This window comes from Dama dama, chromosome 19 (genome assembly GCF_033118175.1).
Source record: "Dama dama isolate Ldn47 chromosome 19, ASM3311817v1, whole genome shotgun sequence".
In the NCBI taxonomy this organism is placed as follows: domain Eukaryota; kingdom Metazoa; phylum Chordata; class Mammalia; order Artiodactyla; family Cervidae; genus Dama; species Dama dama.
In genome coordinates, this window is record NC_083699.1 from 83,554,260 (window position 1) to 83,576,619 (window position 22,360).

The following is a 22,360-nucleotide window of genomic DNA, read 5'->3' on the forward strand; positions in this document are numbered from 1 at the left end:
GCTTTCGTCTCCCTTCCCCGTTCCCTGACACAAACAGGCACAAAAGATAAGCCGTGACTCTTATCCACAGACCCACATGACCAGATTTTCTCTGCTTCTCACTCTCTCTCACACACACTGGTAAGTTTTCACTCAGAGTCTCATTGCCTCTCCCTCTCTCACACACACAGCCTGACACTAGTTAAATCCCGCTCTCTCCTACATTAAGTAACCCGGGTGTATTGTATTGAGAGACCGCTCTGCTCCAGGGGAGCCCCAGGTCCTCTCCGGGTGTGGCAACATCCCCCACCCAAAGGGGGCACACAGCATGGGATCTCTGAGCTGTCGGACACTGTGTTTGACAACTCCTGGTTCACTGGCTGGATTTTCCACCTCTCTTCCCAACCATGGTACCGAGGAGATAAAACCAATAAATTCATTCATGTTTGGGGGGATGGTGAAAACAGAGCATCCTGTTGCCTCCGCAGCCCGAGCCTGCCCTCCAGGCATTTGTCACGTTGCTGGCATTTGAGTTGAGGACTCTCCCACCACAAAAGCCTGCCACAGTCCTGGGGGAAATCAGGGCTGTCTTCGTTGCGGAAAGCTGGATGTGTGCCTGGGGAGGTTGGGGCCAGAATGCCTTCGTTCCTCCCAGACCCCAGCGAGGAAGCCAGATAAAAATACACTTTGCAGTTTGCTCCTTTTTCTGTCACTAGTGCTCAGATTAACCACTTATACATTTTTAAGGTATTTTTTGCTGAAGTCCGATGTGTATCTCTGGTGATTTGAACAGATCATGAGAATGGTCAGTATAAAAATAGCCTCCTTCAGTCAAGGCAAGGGGCAGATGAGAAGGGGTTGGAGGGAGCTGTAGGCCTCATGTATTATGGAGGCAGAGCCCAGGCATCTCAACGGGGCCGGGGCAGTGAAGTCCAGTGTTTGGCGTGAAGACTTAAAAATGAGGATCGTTTTTTTCCCTAGAGGATGATGAACTCTGCCCCCGTGAGTGGCATCAGTGCCCGAGAAAGCTGCCCTCTCTATATATCCCCCTTCAGAATTCCATGCTCTGACCACTCTACATTGCTGGCAGTTACCTTCCTCTCTGCTACCTGCTACCCACAACATCTGCCTGGATTTCCCACCTCCACATGCTCTGCCTGATTAACTAGTTACCAAGTGGATAGCATGGACCCTCTATGCCTGGCCCTGCCCCAGCACTGGATGGATAGTAACCCCGTTTTCCTCATGACAACCTGAGTATGTAAGTGTGGTCATTACCTCCATTGTGGCAACAAGAAACAGAGGCACAGAGAGGTTAGGTAACTTTCCCTAAGTCACACAGGTAGAAAGGAACAGTACTGGTATCCACATCTGGCCAAAGGCTCCAGAGAACTGCCCCTCTGACTGTTCCTGGCCACCTTCCCTGACCCCTTCCTGTGTTAGGGAGTCTCCTCCAGTTCTCACACACCCTGTACCCTCCTCGGCCTCCCCCTCCTCACTTCCCATCTTGTTAACAGTACGTATGAAGTTTCTGTTTCTTGTCTGCCTTCCCATTCCCCCTGCAGCTTGACGGCAGAGCCCCTAGCTAGCTCAGCTCTGGGACACCAGCTCCTCAGGAAGGGCCTGGCACAAAACGGTGCCCACTGCCTATCTGTTGACAGGGTGTATGTACAAATGGATGAATAGCAATCCCCTGCTTCTCAGGCGGCTCAGTGGTGAGAAACTTGCCTTCCAATGGAGGAGATGCAGACTCGATCCCTGGGTCAGGAACAGTCCCTGCAGGAGGAAAGAGCAACCCACCCCAATATTCTTGCCTGGGAAATCTAATGGACAGAGGAGCCTGGAGGGCTACAGTCCATGGGGTCGCGGGGAGTCGGACGTGACTTTGTGGCTGAGCTGGTAAAATAGGCTGAGATCTGGCAGACAACCTGAGGACGAAGCCGAGAGCCAAGCTGGAAACTTCTGGTGGCGGGGGTTGGGGGGTGGCTGGAGGGTAAGACGGGGAAACAAGCCTAAAAGTGGCCGGTTAGGAAAGTGTCTGCAGCTCTGGGTGTCAGCCTCACAGAAGGGCGGGGAGGAGAGCCAGCATCTTTCAGTGCTGGGCAGGGTAAACCAGGGGCAGCCGGGGCCGCCTGTGGACTGCAGAGTGAGGACAGCCTGTCCCCCGGGGCTGGAGCACCGGGTGCGGGGGGCAGAGGGTGATCTTGTGGTCGGGGGTGTCCGGAGGTATTACCTTCACTGTCTTCCTGTTTTGCTTGCTTAGCTCCCTTCTGACCCAAGTGTTGTGATGCGTACGTACAATACTGTGGGTCGGCAGAGCCGCACCTGCCTGTCACGGCTCACGTAGCTGATCTCAGGCAGTGTGCTATGGTAGTGCCTCTATGTTAGTTTCACTGTTCCTCTCACCCACGGTGATGGTAGAATCAGGACATAGGGAACTGAGGGGTGAATGCAACCGCCGGCCCAGTCACCACCTCTGGTGTGGAGCAATGCGGCGTGCCCACACGTGGTGTGAGAGAGACCAGCCCTGCAGATTCCTCTGCCTGGGGACCCCGCTGTCCTAGTTCGCAAGACATCGGGGTAGGGGTGGAAGGATGGACGTGTGTGCCCAGTTTATTCTTACTGACTTTCAACTGGGAGCTCAGTGGTTGGACTGACCAGGCTTCTCCTTCCCCCAGGGAGGCAAGATCCCCGTGAGATGGACAGCTCCAGAGGCCATCGCCTACCGCAAGTTCACGTCTGCCAGTGATGTCTGGAGCTATGGGATTGTCATGTGGGAAGTCATGTCATTTGGAGAGAGACCCTACTGGGACATGTCCAACCAAGATGTAAGTGTCAGCTGCTCCTGGCTGCTACCACCCTCACCCCAGGGGTCCCAGGGCTCTGGCATGCCAGGCCCACCTGGTTTCTCACTGGGCCTCGGGTCCTGAATGTGAAGTGTCTGGCGCAGGGGATGCAGGGACCTCCTTTGCACCAATGTTTGAACTAATCAAGAACCCAGCACAGAGATGTGATGGTTCCTATGACCCCAAAGCCTGTAAATGTGCCCTGACCAATCCGAGAGATGATGGGCTGGTTCTGAATGGCCTGAATCATGAATAGATCAGGTCCAAAGTTGACCACGGAATTGTACCCTGCTGCCAAGCACTTGCCTGCGTGCCCTCTGTCACCATGTGTGATGGAGAGGAAGCAGTGCTGGTTGCCTGGCAGGACCTGGCTTCCAGCTGCTCTGCTCTGATGAATGTGCTGTGTTGAGCCAGCGGCAGCTTTTGTCTGTGACTTCTGTGTCTCAGCTCTAAACGGAGGAGTTCATTGTAAAGGCCCTTCTTTCCTGAGAATCTGCTCTTCTGAATCCTTGGCACCTGTCGGTGAAGGAGGTGCTGAGCAAGAGTCCCAGAGCTGGTCAGCTCCAGACAGGTGTTGGGAGGGGACCAAGCTGAGTGGTCAGCAACACCCCTCCCTGACCTGCAAGGGATAGGGAGACAGGAAAGAGAAGCATCATCTGAGATACTTTTAGCAGAGGCATTTTAGGGGTGTTCCAAATGGGACCCTTTGCTCCATAATTACCAAAAAGTGGATAACCTTTTGTGGATGATTTGCTTCGATAAGGTCACAATCAAAATCCTACCTTGATTCCCCCCACCCCATCCCTGGGACCGCTCCTTCTTGTGTTCTAAATATATACAGTTCCTTTGGGGCTAAGGGGATCACAGTCTGCAATATCTGCATTACCTCTGTTCTCACTTGCTCTTCCCATCACTGGGGAGCAGTTATTATCTTCCCCAACTTCCAAGGAAAAAGAGACAGGGCTGGCCCCATCCAGATGGGGAAAACAGCCATCCCAGAAGCACTTCCATCATGGGTGTGGGCTCCCGAGGCACTGGTAAACTGGAGAAGTTGGCCCCCAACCAGTCCTCTGTCCAGTCAGAGGTTTCCAGCCATGGCTGTTGCTCAGAAGGCTGAGAAAGGTGGTGACCTGGGCACCCAGAAAACACTTTCTAGTGAGACAGAAGAGGATCTGGGTGCTTAGTGGTAATGGCCCCTGCTCCGGAGGGTAGAGTGACTTCAGCCCAGAGCAGGCGAAACAGCTGTCTCCTCAGCCAGGTTCTACTGCCCACCATGGGTGGTGTCTAGATCCTCTATTATCTCTGATTCTCCATGCTTTGCCTCTGCTCCTGTAGCGTGTCGAATCAGTAAGTGTCGGGGTTGATGCCGAGGCTGCTTTCATGAAATCAGCTGCACCCTGGTTCCGTCCACACTGTCAGCTAGAAGAGTAATAAATGTTAGCCAGAAAAAGCAGACCCATTTTGCCCTGCCCAGAGACTGTAATCCGATTAAGAACAATTCAGCACATGTGGAATGGATTAGGGAACTCTGACAGGCAAGACTTGACATTCAGGATGTTCTCAGCAAATGTATTCACCTCTGCTGAAAACAAATGGAGTTTCTGATATTAGACTTTCAGAAATCCCAAATCATTCACTCAACAGATACTCAGAGTTTGCTAACTGTGACTAAGCATTGTGCTCACTGGCTCTATTCTTTGGGGGTTTACAGCCCAGCACCATATACATAGGGCTATGGGAACATTTGGGGGTAGGTAAAGAAGGTTTCCAGATATTTAATGCTTGAGCTGGGCCTCAAAGGGAATTGGAACATCTGCAAAGGAGCAGTTTTATTCTCCTTTCATTTTTTGGTTTTTTCCCCTAAAATAAAGCCTTTCACCATTGTGCAAAGTACCAGTCTACTCTCTGTGGAAGGCAGAGAATGACTTTTGCCCATTCAGAAGGCATCTCCCGACCCAGCCTGGGAGAGACCAGGAGGGGCTCCCGGCTGCAGCCCGACTCATCAGAAACCACTGAGGTGGTGGCAGTAAAGGATTTTACAGATGACAATTGAAAGGCTTTAAGAAAGAGAATTGCAGAGGCAAGTCGGAGTGCTGGTAATTGGGCTTCCAGAGCCCAGGAAGTTCTTTGAACATGTACAGAGAGTTTGTCAGCCAGAGAGAGAACTTGGAAGTTCTACTGCTTGGATCTGATTGACAGAGATAATGAGAGTGGCAGTGTCTGTGGAGAGGAGCTGCGGTTTTATTGAAACATCAGAGCTCAACTTAACCCCCTCTGCCCTGGATCCTCCACTGCTCTGAGCTCCTCCACTTCACTCTCCACATGGAAGGTCGAGGAAGCCCGCCCACCGCCCAACTCACTAATGGAAAGTGCATGTCTGGGGGCAGTTGGGAGCCCCGCTGGGGACAGGAGGGCAAGGGGAGGGGTCCTGCTCCTTTCACAGGGGAGCACCAGCCCTGGGCCCCTGGTCCAGACTACCTGCCCCTCGTCCCCACCCAGCCCCGCACCTGCCATCCCAGGGTACAGGTGAGCAAAGGCAGCCCACCGCACCTGTTCCTATAGACCATTCAAAGTGAGTCACGGAGCCTGCTCCATGACAGCTCCCGAGATGTTCTCACTGCCGCACTCACCATCAGCTTCTCTCTGGAAATACCATCTGATCTCATTTCAGTCGCCAGTCTTTCAACATCCATTTATCTCATCCTGTCATGGATCAAGGAGAGGGGCCCAGGCAGAAGTGAAGTGAAAGTCACTCAGTCCTGTTCGGCTCTTTGCAACGCCAAGGACTATAGCCTGCCAGGCTCCTCTGTCCATGGAATTCTCCAGGCGAGAATATGGGAGTGGGTAGCTGTCCCCTTCTCCAGGGGATCTTCCCAACCCAAGGATAGAACTCAGGTCTCCCACATTGCAGGTGGACTTTTAACAGTCTGAGCCATCAGGGAAGCCCAAGGGGCCCAGGACTTACTCTGATTTTCAAGTCTGCTCAGCAGGATGCCCTCTGACCCCAGGTTTGGGTCACATCTTTGTTCACAAGTCAGATGCAGTCAGATGCAGTCACCGGTGTTGGGACTATAAGTCCCAATTCTCCTGCCTCCTCTTGGCTTCCTCCACAGCTGCCAGTGAGGCAGGTGTGAGAAGGAGTGATCCCAAGGCCCCATTAGAGGACCACAAGTACTTTTTTGAAATAATGATGCTTTAATTTGAATATAACTTATATGTACTCAGATAATTTAGAAAACACCAATGCTTAAAAAGAGAATAAAAATCTTCAAATGTATAGTGCTTCAATGAAGGACATAAGTAGATGAATGTTTTTGTTTAGTAGCTCAGTCATGTCAGACTCTTTTGAAACCCCATGGACTATAGCCCACCAGGCTCCTCTGTCCTTGCGATTTCCCAGGCAAGAATACTGGATTGAGTTGCCATTTCATTCTCCAGGGGATCTTCCCGACCCAGGAATCAAACCCAGGTCTCCTGCATTGGCAGGTGGATTCTTTACCACCTGGGAAAATCATAGATTAATGTTACCCATATACCAACTAATGATTTGGTATTTTTTCTTTGGAGCAGAGAGTAAAGCATTTATTTATTAATTTTTTGTATGTGTAAGAAGCATCGTTGCTCCCAAAGCATCTACTCAAGCAATAACAGCAAAGTTGTCCAGAAGAAATAGCAGATGGAATAAAGTCCAATTTTGTAAGCAAAAGCAGGGGAGGGGGTTCCTCTCTCCCAGGTGAGACACTGGGAGAGAGGTACCATTTAACAAGTCCCCACTACATGCTTTCCAAACACCATCTTCCTAAACCTCCAGATGGCTGGTAGCAGAACAGCAACACTTTCTGCAGAGAAGACCTCCACTGTAGTAGCCATGGCCACAGTGACAGCCTCCATGTGATGATGGGATCCTTTCCATGACTCTCATGTTTGGCCCTCAACGCACACCGCCTCCTTGTATCTGTGCAGTTTCAGGAAGTCAAGTGACTCTCCCATGTTTCTGGAGCTAATAAGATATGGAGTTAGTATTTTAACCCAGATCTCCAAGGTCTGTGTGCTCAATGGCAATGCCACACCATTACCAACACAGTGTGTGGGGCTTCAGACCTGCAGGGAGGAGGAATCAGTGACTCTTTGATGTCCCCTTAAAAAGAAAGTCAGCACATCAAACAAACAGAGGAAATACAAAATCAAACACCAGAACAGTCTTCCGAAGATTCTAAAGAGGTGGTGTGTAGAGGAGACAAGGGCAAAGCGGCTACATGGCATCCGGTCTAAAGCTCCCAGACAGAAGAGTCAGAGCATGCCAGTCTCTCGATGCCATGCCAGGAGCGCTTAGGTCAGCTGGTCGCACCTCTGAGCTATGCCCACAGAAGGGCTTTGCCTCCAGTGCTCCTTCTTCCTTTGGGCAGACAGAAGAGGAATCTTGTTGGGGGGAGCATTGGTGTATGGGAGTCTGGCCATGAGATAATTTGAGCAACGAGGCCAGCAGTTTAGGGGAACATGAGCTGCCTTGCATTCGAAGACTTTGGGGGGCCCAACCCCCTCAAAGAAGTTGAATCTGGACACAAACTCCTCCTACCGGCCCTACCAGCTTGTAAATTAGGCAATCCAGAGCTTATGGAGCCATTCAGCGGGTATTCCCACTTGTCCCCATGCTGAGTGGGAACTCTGTGACTGAGCCCCTCCACCTGACTGCCTGGAAGGAGCTAGAAAGGATGCCCCGTTACTCACCTTCTTGGGTTACTTGGTTTAGGGGCATATCCCCATTTCCTACCATGAAGACATCAAACAGCTCCAAGGACTGTTCTCCAGGCTGAGATCACTGTGGCAATCCCACGGAGTCTGAAAGAGTGGGCTTCAGGGTGTTCAGAACTTAAACTCAGATATCTCTGTTCCCAGCCCTGTCCCTCCCTAGCTGTGTGCCCTCAGGTAAATGACTTCCCTGATTGCATGTTCATTTCCTCATGGGGAAAATAGGGCTAAAATGGACTCCTGAAAAGGTAACAGGTAATCTCATTGACAACAGTCTGGCCGAGATAAACATTTGTTGGTGGTATAATGTATTATTCAAAAGTTGCTGGTTTTTTATAAAGTGATCATGTTGGTATGGTTTGTGTGCTTGTTTTTCTGAAACATTGTGGGTTTTTTTTTTTTTTGCCACATTGAATAGAAGTAATAATACACCTTGATTATGTCTAATGACTTCAGGTTATTATATTATCTCATTCCCCCTCATGCCCTGAATACCATGCATAGAATTTGTAACAGTATAAACTAATCAAGAATATTCACTTTCTGACCAATTTACAAAGTAAAAAAAAAAAAAAAAAAGAATAATCAGTTGAGATGAATCTGACATTTTTTAAAGTAGAAGCAAAAATACCTGAAAATTCCTGAGCTCCAAATTATTTCCTATGTTGCTAAAGGTCTTTAACTGTTTATGTTAATGTAAAATCAACGCTTAATTATTATAGGGTATAAACATATAAAGAAACAAAAAGACAAACACAAAGGGCATTCATATTTCTACCCGCCCAGAGGCGTCCACCCTTAGCTCCAAGTATAGATCCTTCCAAGGACTGTTCTATGTATGTGTGTAATTATTAGTCTTTGTTTTGTTTTGGTTCTTGTTTTTCTACAAAAGTGAGATCATACCATAGGTATGATCTTAAGCACTTAGGCAGCCTGCTCTTTTGCCTAATATTATAATATTATTTCCATTTCAATTGCAAATAGTGGGTTCACTGCATTTCCACATGCATTGTTTCATCTGTCCTGGTGCCACCAGCTGCCGGGAAGGCAAGACTGGGCCTGGTATCCTCTCAAAGGAGAATCTCCAACCGTCCTTTAGCAAACATTTCATAGCCATCTAGTGTATGTCAGGCCCTGTCCCAGTAGCTGGGGACACAAAGACACAATAAGATGCAGGCCCTGCTTTCTGGGAACTCATAGTCTAGGGGCAAAAGCCAAGTGCCCATAAAATCTATTATAGTGGGAGGCATAGGGGCACAGAATGAGGACACCTGGGGCAAGGAGGCTCCACACTCAGAGGCTAATTTGTGAATGACTGGCTAGTGACTCATTGGCAGTCATACCTGTTCTCGTGTGTGTCACTGCAGGTCATCAATGCCATTGAGCAGGACTACCGGCTGCCCCCTCCCATGGACTGCCCAGCTGCTCTACACCAGCTCATGCTGGACTGTTGGCAGAAGGACCGTAACAGCCGGCCCCGCTTCGCAGAAATTGTCAACACCCTGGACAAGATGATCCGGAACCCGGCAAGTCTCAAGACTGTGGCTACCATCACCGCCGTGTGAGTCCAGTAGAGCAGGGTGGTGCCTAGGGGTGGGGGTGGGGGTGAGGGTGGGGTCTCATAGTTGGGCAGAGCCCTGAGCAAGGCTGCTAGCCTTCCAGCCACTGCGAGCAAGGAGAGATGGCTGAGCTTATCCACAGATAGAAGAAGTTCCAAAACTCTTCCCTTCCTTTTTCCCCTCTACCTTTCTGAAATATCCCCTGTCCCCAGCACAGGCTGTAAACAGATGATCAAATACCTGTCTGGCTCTCTATGTCCATTGGCCTCAGATAGACTGGGCACAGACTCTGTAATTATTAGGCTTATCTTATCTGACTGATATGAGACCCCACTTCTGGGTAATTCTGTTTCCAGAAGACACCTTTCAGTGTATGAGGCAGGGGGAGCTGCCGACTTGGAACCTTGGCCAACCTGACGGCTATGGGACAGAGAAATTTAGAGCAGTTGGTTTTGTTACAAGCAAATGCACAGAACTGTCAGCTACTGTCAGCAACTGTCAGCTGTACATCACTCGTCTACATTTGCAGAGTTAACTTGTTTTTTAATTCATCCTTTGGACCAGAGTGTACTGGGTGCTTATGTGCTAACTGCCATGACCTCGCTGGCCGTATAGAGTGAACAAGATAGACATACTCCCATGGAGCTCAGAATCATTTAGGAGCAGTACACATTAATCAGATGATTGCCCAAAGATACTCCAATTGACGCTTCGCTGGCCAATGTGGCAGGGAAGTGTGTGATACTTGGAGAGCATACACCTTGGTCTTGCATGAGGGAGGCAACCCTGATGCCTCTTTTTCAATTGAGAGCTGAAGGGCGAGGATGCATTAGCTGAGTGAAAGCAAAGTGGGAGTAGAGGGTCAGGGTTCCAGCCTGTGCAGAGGCCCGAGCATGTGAAGGACAGGGCCGGTGTGTTGGGAGTGCTGTTTGTGAGGAGATCAGGTGGGGACTGAGGCTGGGAAGATAGGCAAGGGCCAGATGCTCAGGGCCTTTAGGTCCTGCTAAGGCCTCTGAGTTTTCATAGCAATGATTACCCACTGAAGTGGGTCAAGTTTGACATGTATCAGGGGTGGGATGGGGGTTCCTGTCAGGATCACATCTACCTTTTTTAAAGAGTACAGGCTAGTGTGGACTTGATGTTGAGGGGAGCATGAAGATAGACTCAGTAGGAAGACATGGCAGTAACCATGGTAGAGATAGCATCTTGAATCAGGCTAATTGTATAGAAAGAAGCAAATGAGTTTGAGAGGTTTTGAAAGTCAAATCTTTATGACTTGGTGAGAGGTTGGGCGTGGATACTGAAGGTGAGGGCGATGTGAAGATGGCACCCTGATTTCTGGATGTGGTACCTGGGGGTCTGCTCTAAGAGGATGCAAGAGAAGGTCAGTGGTGGGCTGGTCTATTCCATTTCTTTCAATCAGGGGAGGACGGAACCAGGAGAAAAGAATGTTACCAATATTGGGGAGGTTGCAGTGAACTTCATATATTTGTAAAAGAACCATGTCTTTGGTTGGTGAAGCTCTTAGATTTCAGTTTACAAAGGAACTGTGATCCTTCTCTTCCCTTCAGACTCCACGCTGTGTCAGTCTGCCGGTCTGGGCTGACTGGCCTGGGACGGAGCCCACATACAGGGGGATGGGCCACCTGGCCTTGAGGAGCTGTGCCAGCTCAGAACTGTGTAGAGAAGGAAGGGTCAGCCCCGGTCTCCTCCACTAATCCTCATCCCACCAGGGGCGCTGAACCTCCATGAAGTTCACCATCCATTCAGAGTGTGGCTCTGCACACGCCCCCCTGCAACTGTAGGGTCACTGCTCGCCTCTGTCTCGCAGGCCTTCCCAGCCCCTCCTCGACCGCTCCATCCCAGACTTCACGGCCTTCACCACCGTGGATGACTGGCTCAGCGCCATCAAGATGGTCCAGTACAGAGACAGCTTCCTCACTGCCGGCTTCACGTCCCTCCAGCTGGTCACCCAGATGACGTCAGAGTAAGTGGGGGTCGTCACCTCTGTCCTGCCTGAGGGTGGTGGTCAAGCCTCCCTCGCTGCTGTCCCTCTTGATGCAGGTCTGGCCTTATCCTCAGAGCCCCATGTCAGGATAGAACCAGGCCTGGCAGAGAAGAGCCTGGGAAAGATGGAGGGGTGAGGCGGGGAGGCTGAGATTTATTCCAGGTCCCAAATGAGAGTTCCTCCAAGCCACTGCCATATGTCATTTGCCTAATCACCAAGAGCCCTTCCTCCGTTTAAGTTTTTAAACTCAGCCCATCAAAGAGAGCATCCAGATGGAAAGAACACAGCCAGCCAGCACTTTAAACATCAGAGCAGGAAGAGGCAGAGCACTGATTCAGCAGCAATTGCCCATGCGCCCGGAGCCTGTCTTCATCCTCAGATAGCACTTGTAAATAAGCAGACGTTTCCAGCCCCCACAAATTATTTTCCAACTGCAGCCCCCACAGGAGTGTGAAGGAATACAAAAACTAAAATTATTCAAATAAGATGAGAGCCAGAAAGGATCTTAAAGACCCATGCAGTCCATCATTTCCCCAAGAATGTTCTGAGCAGCACCCGTTCTGGGAAATGTTAATAGGTTCTCCTTGGAAAAAAGGTCCCATGGTCAAATAAATTTAGGAAATACTGAGTACTTTATCACTCTCCTGGAGATTCACTCCACATATTAGCACTGTAAAGGCCATGAAAAATCCTGAGATAAAGAAGCCCATGGAAAATTATTAAATACCGTGGAACTGTATTTCAGAAGGCAGGGTTTTGTGGCCCTACAGTTTGGGAAATCTGTATCTAGTTCCACCCCTTCCATTCAGAGATTCAGAAAGGTGATGGCGTTAGTGCCTGGAGACTGGGCTGTCAGGAGTGACAAAGAGGGAACTGAAGCCTGCTTTCCTGACTGCCAGCTCCGTATGCTCCCGCCTGTCCACCCGGGGACACACGGGGCTGCACTTTGCTGTACTTACACTGAGTCATCTGAGAGCCTTTTAACTACTGATGCCTGGTTCCTACACCCAGATCTTCTGATTGATTTGGTACATGGTGACACCTGGGCATCCGGATGTTAAAAGGTAATTCTAATGTGCATTGGCTCTAATCTGCATCTGAATTACAGTGGGCAAGAGTCAAATTCTGAACACACATGCATACACACACACACCAGCAGGGACCTGACCAGCTGCCCTGCTGCAGCTGGGCTTGGTGGCCTGTGACACATATTTCCCCTGGTCAGTCTGCCAGGTGATGGACAAACACCTATTGATCACCTGTGCTGTTTCAGACACAGTGCTCTGGGCTGGGATTCCATCCTGGGGCAGGACAGTTACTGAGTCCCTGGGGAGCAGTGGGGGTCTTCCAACTCTAGCAGTTGGGTGTCAGGGGGACAGCTTATTGACCCTCAGCCTTCTGTCCCAGACTCCTAGTCTGCAATCAATTTTCCTAGAGTCCAGCTTCATGTCTCTCAGGTTTATTCCCTCCAGAAATGATGAAACCTCCACTTTCTCCTGGGAAATGGCTTGGATGTCCCTCTAGCCTTGGACCCACTAAACACCAGAATTCATTTTTTCACACTTGAGTTCAATTCCTGGTGATGCCTTAAAAAGCCCTTGCCATCATGAATTATCATCAGACACCAAAAATAAAAAATAAGCCCTTCCCAGTGGAAAACCAGCTTCCCCATCTTACAGAGCTAAAAAGGATGCCCAAGTTTAGGGGTGGAGTGAGTGTCCATGAACGCAGGACTGTATCTGATTTCCCTCTGTCATGGGATGAGTATGAGGACCTGCATCCCCTGATCCTCCGCAAGCCTAAGGAATCAAGTGGAGTCATTCCTTCAGTCTGGGAACAGCCACATGATAAAGCGCTAGGGGAAGAATAAAAGGAAAGTGAAACTGAAAATAAAAGGATTTAGTTCAAAGTTAAGAATGCCACACACTATTGGAGCAATTTCCTTTGCTTCTTGAGTGATAAAAGGCGGAAAAAGAACATGTGTAACTAAATAAAGTAGATTGCAGGACAATTTGTGAATTCAGAATTCAAGCATACCTCTCAAAAGTATTTGCTGAAAAGACATGGACAATTTGACAGTCTAGGCCAGCTACAACCCAAGGGAAGCTGACCACCAGCTGAAAGGAGGGGTTGGGAGAGCCCAGGTGTGGACGGGAAGCCAGCACTGGGGCTCCTCATGAGTCTCACGTACAGTGTTCAGAGCCATCTGCTCTACTGGGGCAGGGGGGTCTTCAGGGAATACAGTCAGGATGTTAGAAGAATTCTGAGAACAGCTGTGTAGGGTAACTGAGAGCCAGGCCATCCTGAGTTTGAATCCCAGCTCCGCCACTGCTTACCTGCTGTGTGATCTTGAATATGTTACTTAACTTCTTTGAACCCTGCTTGCCTTGTCTATAAATGTGCAAATGATAATAGTACCCACCTCATTGGTTTGTGGTGAGAGGTAAGTGGAATAGTATATATAAGGCACTTGTCTATTGTCTACCCACAGGACACAAGTGAGAAATGATCGCTGGTAAATTATTATCATCGACTCTGAGTGGTTTGGCAGTTTTTATAAAATGCTTCCATGGGTATAAATGAATTAGTATATGGCACGTGGGAAGCACTCAAATAATGTAATATTATTAGCTAAAGGAAGATGCATGGTCTCCCCAAAGTCAAATATAAGCCACAAACTTGTTCGTATTAAGACTCACAGCTCAAAGATGAATCCAGTCCAAATCCCTATCCTAAACATCTTCCTTGGATTCCTGCTTGGGCAGATATTTGAAAGTTATTTTGAGATCACCCTTCTTAAAAATTCATGACATTAAAATTCTAACAGAAGCAGAAAATGGAAACTCAGGGGAAAACATCAGAAAACCAGGCAAGCCCTACATCTTTTCAATCACAATGGGCAATCACTAATTTAGGCAGAAACCTCACAGAATAACCGAAGCCCCATACAGCGTGTGCTTGGAGTGTTAAACAGAAAATAGCAGAGGAAAGTTCTAGTCCGCCTAGGGTCATGGACGCAATGAAAGGGCTGCTCCAGAACCTGCAGGTGAAGAAGAATGCACAGTGCTTTCAGGGTCTTCTAAGCTGGAGGGGGCATTGGAAGCAGGGGCCACTGCATGGAGAAATTGAGATTGAGAAAGGGAATATTAAGTTAGATGTTTGCCAGCCTCGGATAAACTTGGGCACATTGGATTCTAAACACATTTTCTTGCCTACCACACTATTATTAGAAGCTTGCCTTCTGTGATGAATTTTGACCAGTGGAAAGCACTAATGTCCCTTCTTTGTGGCTTTTTCCCTCCTAGAGACCTCCTGAGAATAGGGGTCACCTTGGCAGGTCATCAGAAGAAGATCCTGAACAGCATTCTGTCTATGAGGGTCCAGATGAGTCAGTCACCAACGGCAATGGCATGACAACTCTTGTTTTCTGTGGGGAGGAGAGGAAGGAAAAGGACTAGGCTCAAGGGGAACCAGAGGTTGACCACTGTGGAATGATCTGGAGAGACTGGCTTCTCACCTGAGAAATGTGTTCTCATAATGAAGAATAAGCTGGACCTGTTCCTAATAGGCAACCTTCATTTCTCAGTGACTGGTGCACGTTTAAGGTGCCGTGGGGAACCAAATATGTAAGGATAAAAATACATAAAGGTGATGTTCAGTGGAAGTGAAGACAAAACAGTAAGCATCAAAGACCCCAAGAGTGAACTCAGCTCGCACCCTGGGTGGGCTGGAGTCATCCACCAACAAGAAGAAAGGGAAGGAGGTCGAGGGAAGAAACAGAAGTAATTTCCCATTTTCTTCCTCACCAATGACGTTCTTTTCTTTTCTCCTTTCGTCCTCCTCCCCACGAGCCCTCTCCCTCCCCGCACATCCATCTCCCTTTGCTCATGACTCGTGTAGGGAAGTTTCTTCAAACAAACCCCAGCTCCTGAGACTCCAGATGTTCTGTCAGTTGCCAAAGGACCTTGCTGACCACTGCATGGGGGATCCAACCAATTCAATTAATGTCTTCATATTGAAGAAGAGATGTACCTTCAATTGAAAACCTTGTTTTTCTTTTGTTTGCATTTTCTGCAAAAAGGAAAAAGAAACCACAAATTGGAAAAAAAAAAAAAAAAAACCTGTTTCCGTGTGCAAAGGCACGCCTATGTATGTCTGTGTTATCAAGTAACTGCTTGTTCGTAACAGATGCAAACAAGAAAGAACTGGGAAGTCTTTGCCCCTGGAAAATCCACAGGGGCTGGAGCATGTTGTCGGTCTGGTTTTCTGATTGGCCCCGTTGGCCTGTTGGCTCAGTGGGGAGAGAGAGTAGGGAGAAAAATAAAATGAAAAGGGGAAAAATCTCCGGAGGGCTTGCAAATTCAGACAGGAAACAGGTGAGTGGTTTGAATTGGATGCAGTGTGGGCCATTCGAGAATGATACTGACTGATTCGTTATTCTTGGTGACATCTGAAGAGAAGGAGAAGGAAGGTGTTTCTGGAGAATGTTCTTCCACATCCCCCGAACCTAATTCAAGACGGTGAGGAAGAGAGTTCTTCCCCTCGTCTGGGGACTGGCTTGAGCTGTGTGGCATCCGAGGAACGTTTCAGATGTGTCTGTGTTTCTCTGCATTCCTTCCTGTACCTCATTGTTCAATTCACTTTTGTAAATTCCACCTAACATTTAAATATTTTTAATTTCTCCTTTTACCTTAATCTCCTTGCTAATTTTATCTGTCTAATTAAAATGAGCAGAAGCATGTCCGGGTTTACATAGAATGGTGTCAGAGTGTGTATTCCCAGACGCCAGTGGGTCCCTCCCTATGGTATGGGAGAATCCTTAATAACTGCCTTTCTTCCCCTAATAAGGGGTGGGGGGCACATCCTAGACCCCACGACACCCAAGAAGCAGAATGTGTGAGAACCACTGTCACTGGTGTGACACACACAGACACACAGACGTGTGTCTCAGTCGTGTCCGACTCTTTGCGACCCCATGGACTGTAGCCCACCAGGCTCTTCTGTCCATGGGATTCTCCAGGCAAGAATACTAGAGTGGGTTGCCGTTTCCTTCTCCAGGGGATCTTCCTGACCAAGGGATCGAACCCAGGTCTCCCGTATTGCAGGCAGACGCAGGCAGATGCTTTAACCTCTGAGCCACCAGGGAAGCTAGCGTCAACTGGTGTGAAGAAGAGCCAAATAAACAGGAGGCTCCAAAGCCTCCAACATACAGCACAAGAAGTCACTGGCAAATTAACATAAACCATCACCAGCAACACAGACTCTGCCCTCAGCTCAGTTTACACACTGCATTGGAGAATTTCACATCCAAGTGAATTTTGTGAAAGCCACTGAAGGCTAATCCAGGCGCTTCCTTGTGGGGTCTGTGAACATGCAGTTGGTGGGGGGTGGCCGGTGGTGCGGTGAGGCAGTGAAAGGAGCTAGGTTTCCCACTTAGGTAATTTTAAACATATTTAAGGTGAGATTAGCCTTTTTACCTATTCTTAGGGAACTTTACCTGCAGAGACACTTACTTTCAAGTCCTTTTAGAGAGGTTCATGGGCCTGGGGATATGGCTCTGATGCAGGGGGAGCCTATCTGAAAGCTCCATCCTTTGCTTCATGGGCTACTGGGAGAAGACGATCCAAACTGTCTCAGCAGACTGGCATATGGCTGAAAAGGGCCCCATCCAGCCATACAGCAGGTAGAGGAGAGAACCTCCCTCATGAATAGCTCACTAATTCCATGCATAATTTGTGAATTATCCCCAAAGACCTCAATCCACGCCATGTCTCATGAGCCTAGGCAATTTGGCTAATCTCTTCTCAGTTTTCCACAGGAATGAATTCTAATTTGTCACCACATTTCTCAAGCAGCCTTCTGAACCCAACATCCTCACTGTGACTCCACCAAAGCCAGTCCACCTCCACCTCCTGGCTGTGAACAATGCATGATCAAGGTGAGGGTCACGGCAAGCCCTTTGGTTAGGTGTGTCCATAAGATCCCACTAAAGAGAGAAAGAATCCAACATACCCAAGGGGAAAACAGAATCGAGGCTCAGGCACCCCCTGCCTAGTTCCCAGTAGGAGGGGTGTGGCCACGCCTGAACACAACCGTCTACAATGATACAGAGCGTCTCTGGAGAGTGAGACCCCGTGCCCTCCCTCTGAGCGTGGGGCAGGTCACTAACCTCTCTGACCTCAGTCTCCTCAAGTGAATAGTCAGCTGGTAATAACTATTAATGCCTTGGAGGAAGCCTAGCTAACACTCTGGGGCAGGCTCTCCCTGCCAGGCATGCTCCTAAGTGCTTTACCTGTATTAACCTTTAGCAGATGCCTTTCTGTCCCCCATTTGGAAACGGAAGGACAGAGACCTTACCTAGATCGCAGAACGGTGGAGGCAGGCTGTGGCTCAGGCTCTGACTCCGCACTCTCACCTGCCATCCCAGCAGGACTTACACCTGAGCCTGCACCGGCATCCCCTGGAGGGTGCAGTCAGTAAAACACACATCTCTGGGCCCCACCTCCAAGTTTTCTGATTCAGCAGATCTCAGGAGGGGAACCCTAGAATGTGCACTTCTCATAAGTTGCCAGGTCGTGCTGATGCCATTGGTTTGGGGACCGCACTATGAGAACCACTGCAATAACTTGACTTCCTAACGATTAGTGGCAGTGGATGTAAAGCCCTTGACTCGGGGGTTGATAGACATCGAGGTTCTTGAGCTACTCAGAAAGAGGGGAATGAAGCCTGTCACTCTTGGGCGTGAGGGATGGGAGAGGCTGGTCTCCTGCATGGGGCATCTGTGCCCACTGGTGGTAGGTGATTCTACTCACACTGTCAAAAGAGTCCCTGGGGAGAAGGCTGGTGACAGTAAGACCCCAGTCTTATGAATTTCAGTTAGGCTGCCTCATCACCCTATGGAGGAGGATTAATTCTAATTCAGATCCTTCCTTAAGAACACACTTTGCACAGTAGTCAGTGGCCTGTGGCCCTAAGAACCAGCTTAAAGAAATGAAATCTGTAGCTGCGCTGCTCGGCCCAGGGTGTAGCTCCCAGGGGAGCCACCTGAATCACCAGGGGTGGGGTGACATGGGAGGCAGGTGGGAGATGCTTAATCCATGTTCCTGGATCAGGAGTTATTGGAATGGAAGTGATTTGTGGGAAAGCCTTGAAGATTGTGACTCACCTCCCTGTGTTTTCTGCTTGCCCCTCTCCAATACTCAAAGATAGAAATGAAGGATAGAATAGATAAATCTACAGACATATACTTACTGCATCATCTGAAACATCACTGAAGTTCTTAGATGTTGAACAGGTACACATACTCCTGAGATCACACACCTCCTTCTACTTCCCTGTACCCACCCCCCACCAAGTTAATTGTAGAACCAGTTCACTGGGCTCACACCAAGGACCCCTAGTAGTAGTAGCAGTAGTTGCTCAGTTGTGTCTGACTCTTTGCAACCCCATGGACTGTAGCCTTCCAGGCTCCTCTGTCCATGGAATTCTCCAGGCAAGAATACTGGAGTGGGTTGCCAAGCCGTTCTCTTCTCCTGGGATCTCCCTGACTCAAGGATCAAACCCAGGTCTCCTGCATTGCAGGCAGATTCTTTACTGTCTGAGCCAGCAGGGAAGTGCACTAAGGACCCTTAGGATAATTTAAATCCAATGAGGATTAGAACTTATCTTTGATCATCCATCTGTGAAGAGAATAGAAACCAATGAGGACTGAGGACTAGGACTCCAGGAATATCAAGGGGCATGGGCAGAGCAGGAAGGGGAGAGAGGCAGGAGGGTGAGAATCTATAAAGCATCAGTTAACAAAGATGCTAATGCTATGTTTCGTTCCTGAGGCCTTAATGGGCTGGCCTGGGAACTTCGTTATCATTTCTGAAGTAATAATGGCTCGGGCACCAACTGACTAAGCATGATTAATTCCTACTGTGAAAGTGAATAAAGGGAGAAGCATAGCGTGATGGGGTACCAGTAGCAGACAGGCATCACCCAGGGTTCACTGACACCAAGAAGGCTCAAAGAAGATCCCTGTCAGAGTGAGCCCTGTGTTCATTCCCACACCTTGCAGTTCATAAAGAAGTCACAGGGTCATTTTCAAAAGGAGCCAGGCTTTTTGTATTGTCCAAAATACCAATAAGACTAGGGGCTGGTGGTGGTACAGGGGAGTCACTGAGGTCACAGAAAGGTTATCAAAGGAAGGAAGTCGTTCAAGTTGATTGAGATCAAATGTTGAATTATTCACCAGCAAGAGTCTCTTGAGATCAGCAGTTTCATATACAGAACAGAACGGGAGCACGGAGGTCTAAGAACAAACTCTCAGTCCTCAGAGAACATCAGGCATGGGAGTTGGGGGTGGGTGGGAGCAACACATTCTGCAGACCTCAGGGTGGGTGGGTTGGACAACCCATGGGCAGCAGCAGATAGACCTGTATCACTCACCTGAGAGAAAAGAAGATGCTTCCTCTCCTTTCCCACAACATTTGCATCCCTCTTGGGTTGACCATGTTATCACAAGCCCTTGATGGGCCCCATGTTGCCAGGAGTCATGGCTGGCACACCAGTGTCCCCAGGTAGAACCTTCCAGTGATCCCCAAAGTGAGAGTGGACACAGAGGCATATCCTATTCATCTCTGTAGCCAGCACACCGCCTGCCACAGGAAGGTGCTCCACACGTACTGGGTGACTTCAATCAGTTTGAGCTGAGAAAGTCTAATAGGTCCTACATCACCTATAGAGGCCCATGACCTTAAACAACATGCTTTTAAAGAAATAAATTGCTAGGTATTCAGTTGGAATCTTTCTAACTTACTCTTAACTGCAATCGATTGTAGGCTATTCTAATTTTAGTTGTGTGAAGTTTAACACATCCCCTTTCAACCCTGCATCTTTGATATGATGTCATGAACTTCCCCAGAGTACCAATCTGGGAGAGCATCCTCCCATAGAGTGTCAGTCACTGTATGAAGTTCTTCAGATGCAGAGATGAAAGCGGCCCTGTCCCTGGGACAGTAAAAACAAACTGGAAGGGCAATGGAACACAGTGAGTGGTCATCCTCCTGAAAGCAGAACCAGGTCCCTGCCCCTTCAGAACAATGTCAAATTTGCTGAAAGGATGGGCAGGACTTCCCTGAGCAAGGAAACCTTATTTGCATCTTTGCCACTCCTTGTACACTATGAATTTCTTCTAAGAGTTGTTTTACCTTTCTAAAGCCACTACAAGATTTCCTGTAGCCACGCATTCAACAGGAGAAGCTGAAATCAGAAAACAAAATGATGAGCAAATAAGCCACTTCTACGCTACTGAGATGCTGAGCCCGTGCTATGCTGTTCTCCTAAAAGAGAGAGGTTCTCTTCATTCCCATGAGACTTCAGTTTCCTTTTCTGATCTTTAAATTCATATTGGCAACAACAGTATGAATTAATGTAGCTCTGGAAATGGTTTTCTGACTCAGATTACGATGCCAATTCCCAGCTACCATCTTTGGTAGCTGAACTCAATTTCATAAATAACTTTAGTGGGGAAATAAACAAACATGGCTATGGGAGCCCAGAGAAAGGCACTCAAAAAAGGCATTGGTGAGGGGGTTCACTGAGGACTGAAAAGACTTATCAAATTGGGAAGGGGGAGATGTCAGTGATGAAACTCGCCTTGCAAGAGGAGGTAGCAGCATGGATGAAAATTTGAAAGCCATAGGGTAGGTGGCATGTTTGTGGGATCACTGGCTGTTCAACAAGGCTGGAGACTAAGATTTTGGATGTGGACGCCTGGACAGGTAGGCAGGGGCTAGATCACGAAGGGTCTTATGTGGCATAAGGGATCTGGGTGCTATTCTAAGTGCACATGGTGGAAAGTGGACTGAAGCAAGGGAATTAATATTTTCTGCAAATCACTCTGGCCACAAAATGGAAAATATAGTGGAGGAACTAGATTCAATTCTGGGAGCCTGGTTAGGAGGCTGGTGCAATAATGCATGCAGGAGATGATGGTGGTCTGGGTGGTGGGTATGAAGTTGCATTGGGGATGAAGAAAAGTGGATCAATTCAAGGAATATGAAGGAGGTAAGACCAGCAGAAGGTAGAGGTGGATTGGCTGTCAGGGATGAGGGTGGGAGGAGTTGAAGAGGACACCCCAAGTTTGTGGCTTGGGCAACTAAGTGGGTTTTGATACCATTCACAGAAATAAAAGATACAAAAGGAAGAAGATATGAGAGAGGGGGCAACAAGTGAATTTGAGTTGTTGATGGGCCATTGGACACATGGTTCATAATTCAGCAAAGAGATCTGAGTAGATTATATAGATTTGGGGGCCATCCTTTTTCTAGATGATCAGCAAAACCATGGGAATGGAAGAGTCTCCTGCATGAGAATGTGAAGGCGGGGAGAGAAGGGGATGCACTGAAAACAGCCACATTTAAAAGATGCCCTGGCAAATGGAGGCCCACAGAGGGGTCAGGATGAAGCCACTGCAGGAAACGAGGAAAAGCCAGAGTGTGCCATGTCTGTGGAGCCTAAGGAAAGCCTTTTAGGGATAGAACAGCAGCTCCAGGGCCCGGTGCTGCCAAGAAGGGCTGATATAAGGCCAGGATTGAAAACTGGCTGTGGGTTTAGCTGCAGGAGGCCATGGGTGTTCTTGGTAGGGCAGTTTCAGCAGAGGCAGTGACAGAAGACACTGGCTGAGCTGAAGACAGAGAGGCCATCACAATCTTTCAAATAACTCGACTTTGAAGGGAAGAAGAAACAGAAAGAAGTAGCTGGGTGAAGCTCCCTTTGCTTGTTATTTTTTAGGGAAAGAGGCTTGAGCGTGTTTAAGGGCTGATGAAAAGGAACCCAGGAGGAGAGAAAACAGGGAGACACATGGAGAGAGTCAGGCCCCAGGAAGGCAGGGAGTGCTGCTGGGTGGGTATTGTGGCTGAAAATGCAGCTGCTCTAATTCAGTTTGGAGGGTGAATGAAATGAGGAATGATGGAGTTCTAGCCCAGAACTCAAGCTCCCCTTCTCATCTCCTCCCAATCTAGTCACATGGTTCCCATAGCACCAGAGTCACGATTGAACCCATGGTGCTAGAGACAAGGTCTAGACCCTCAAACACTCAAAGGCAGGTCTGGCTCAGTCTCTTGTGGGGTCCCTGCTTCTTTCCCTTGGTCCTGGCATGCACAAGGTTCTGTCTGAGCCCTCAACTGTCTCTGGCAGGTATGAGGTTTTATTTTAAACATGATTGCTCCCCT

At 48.6% G+C, this 22,360-nt stretch overlaps 1 protein-coding gene across 1 annotated transcript in view; it reads left to right on the forward strand.

The window, feature by feature from the left end:
* Window positions 1-15,830, forward strand: part of EPHB1 (EPH receptor B1) — a 449,527-nt gene extending 433,697 nt beyond the window's left edge. Inside the window, exons 13-16 of the mRNA XM_061167645.1 lie at window positions 2,658-2,807; window positions 8,942-9,135; window positions 10,965-11,120; window positions 14,447-15,830. Of these exons, the coding sequence (XP_061023628.1) occupies window positions 2,658-2,807; window positions 8,942-9,135; window positions 10,965-11,120; window positions 14,447-14,555 (609 nt within the window). The 3' untranslated portion in view covers window positions 14,556-15,830. The remainder of the gene's footprint in view (window positions 1-2,657; window positions 2,808-8,941; window positions 9,136-10,964; window positions 11,121-14,446) is intronic.
* The last annotated feature ends 6,530 nt before the right edge of the window (window positions 15,831-22,360 follow it).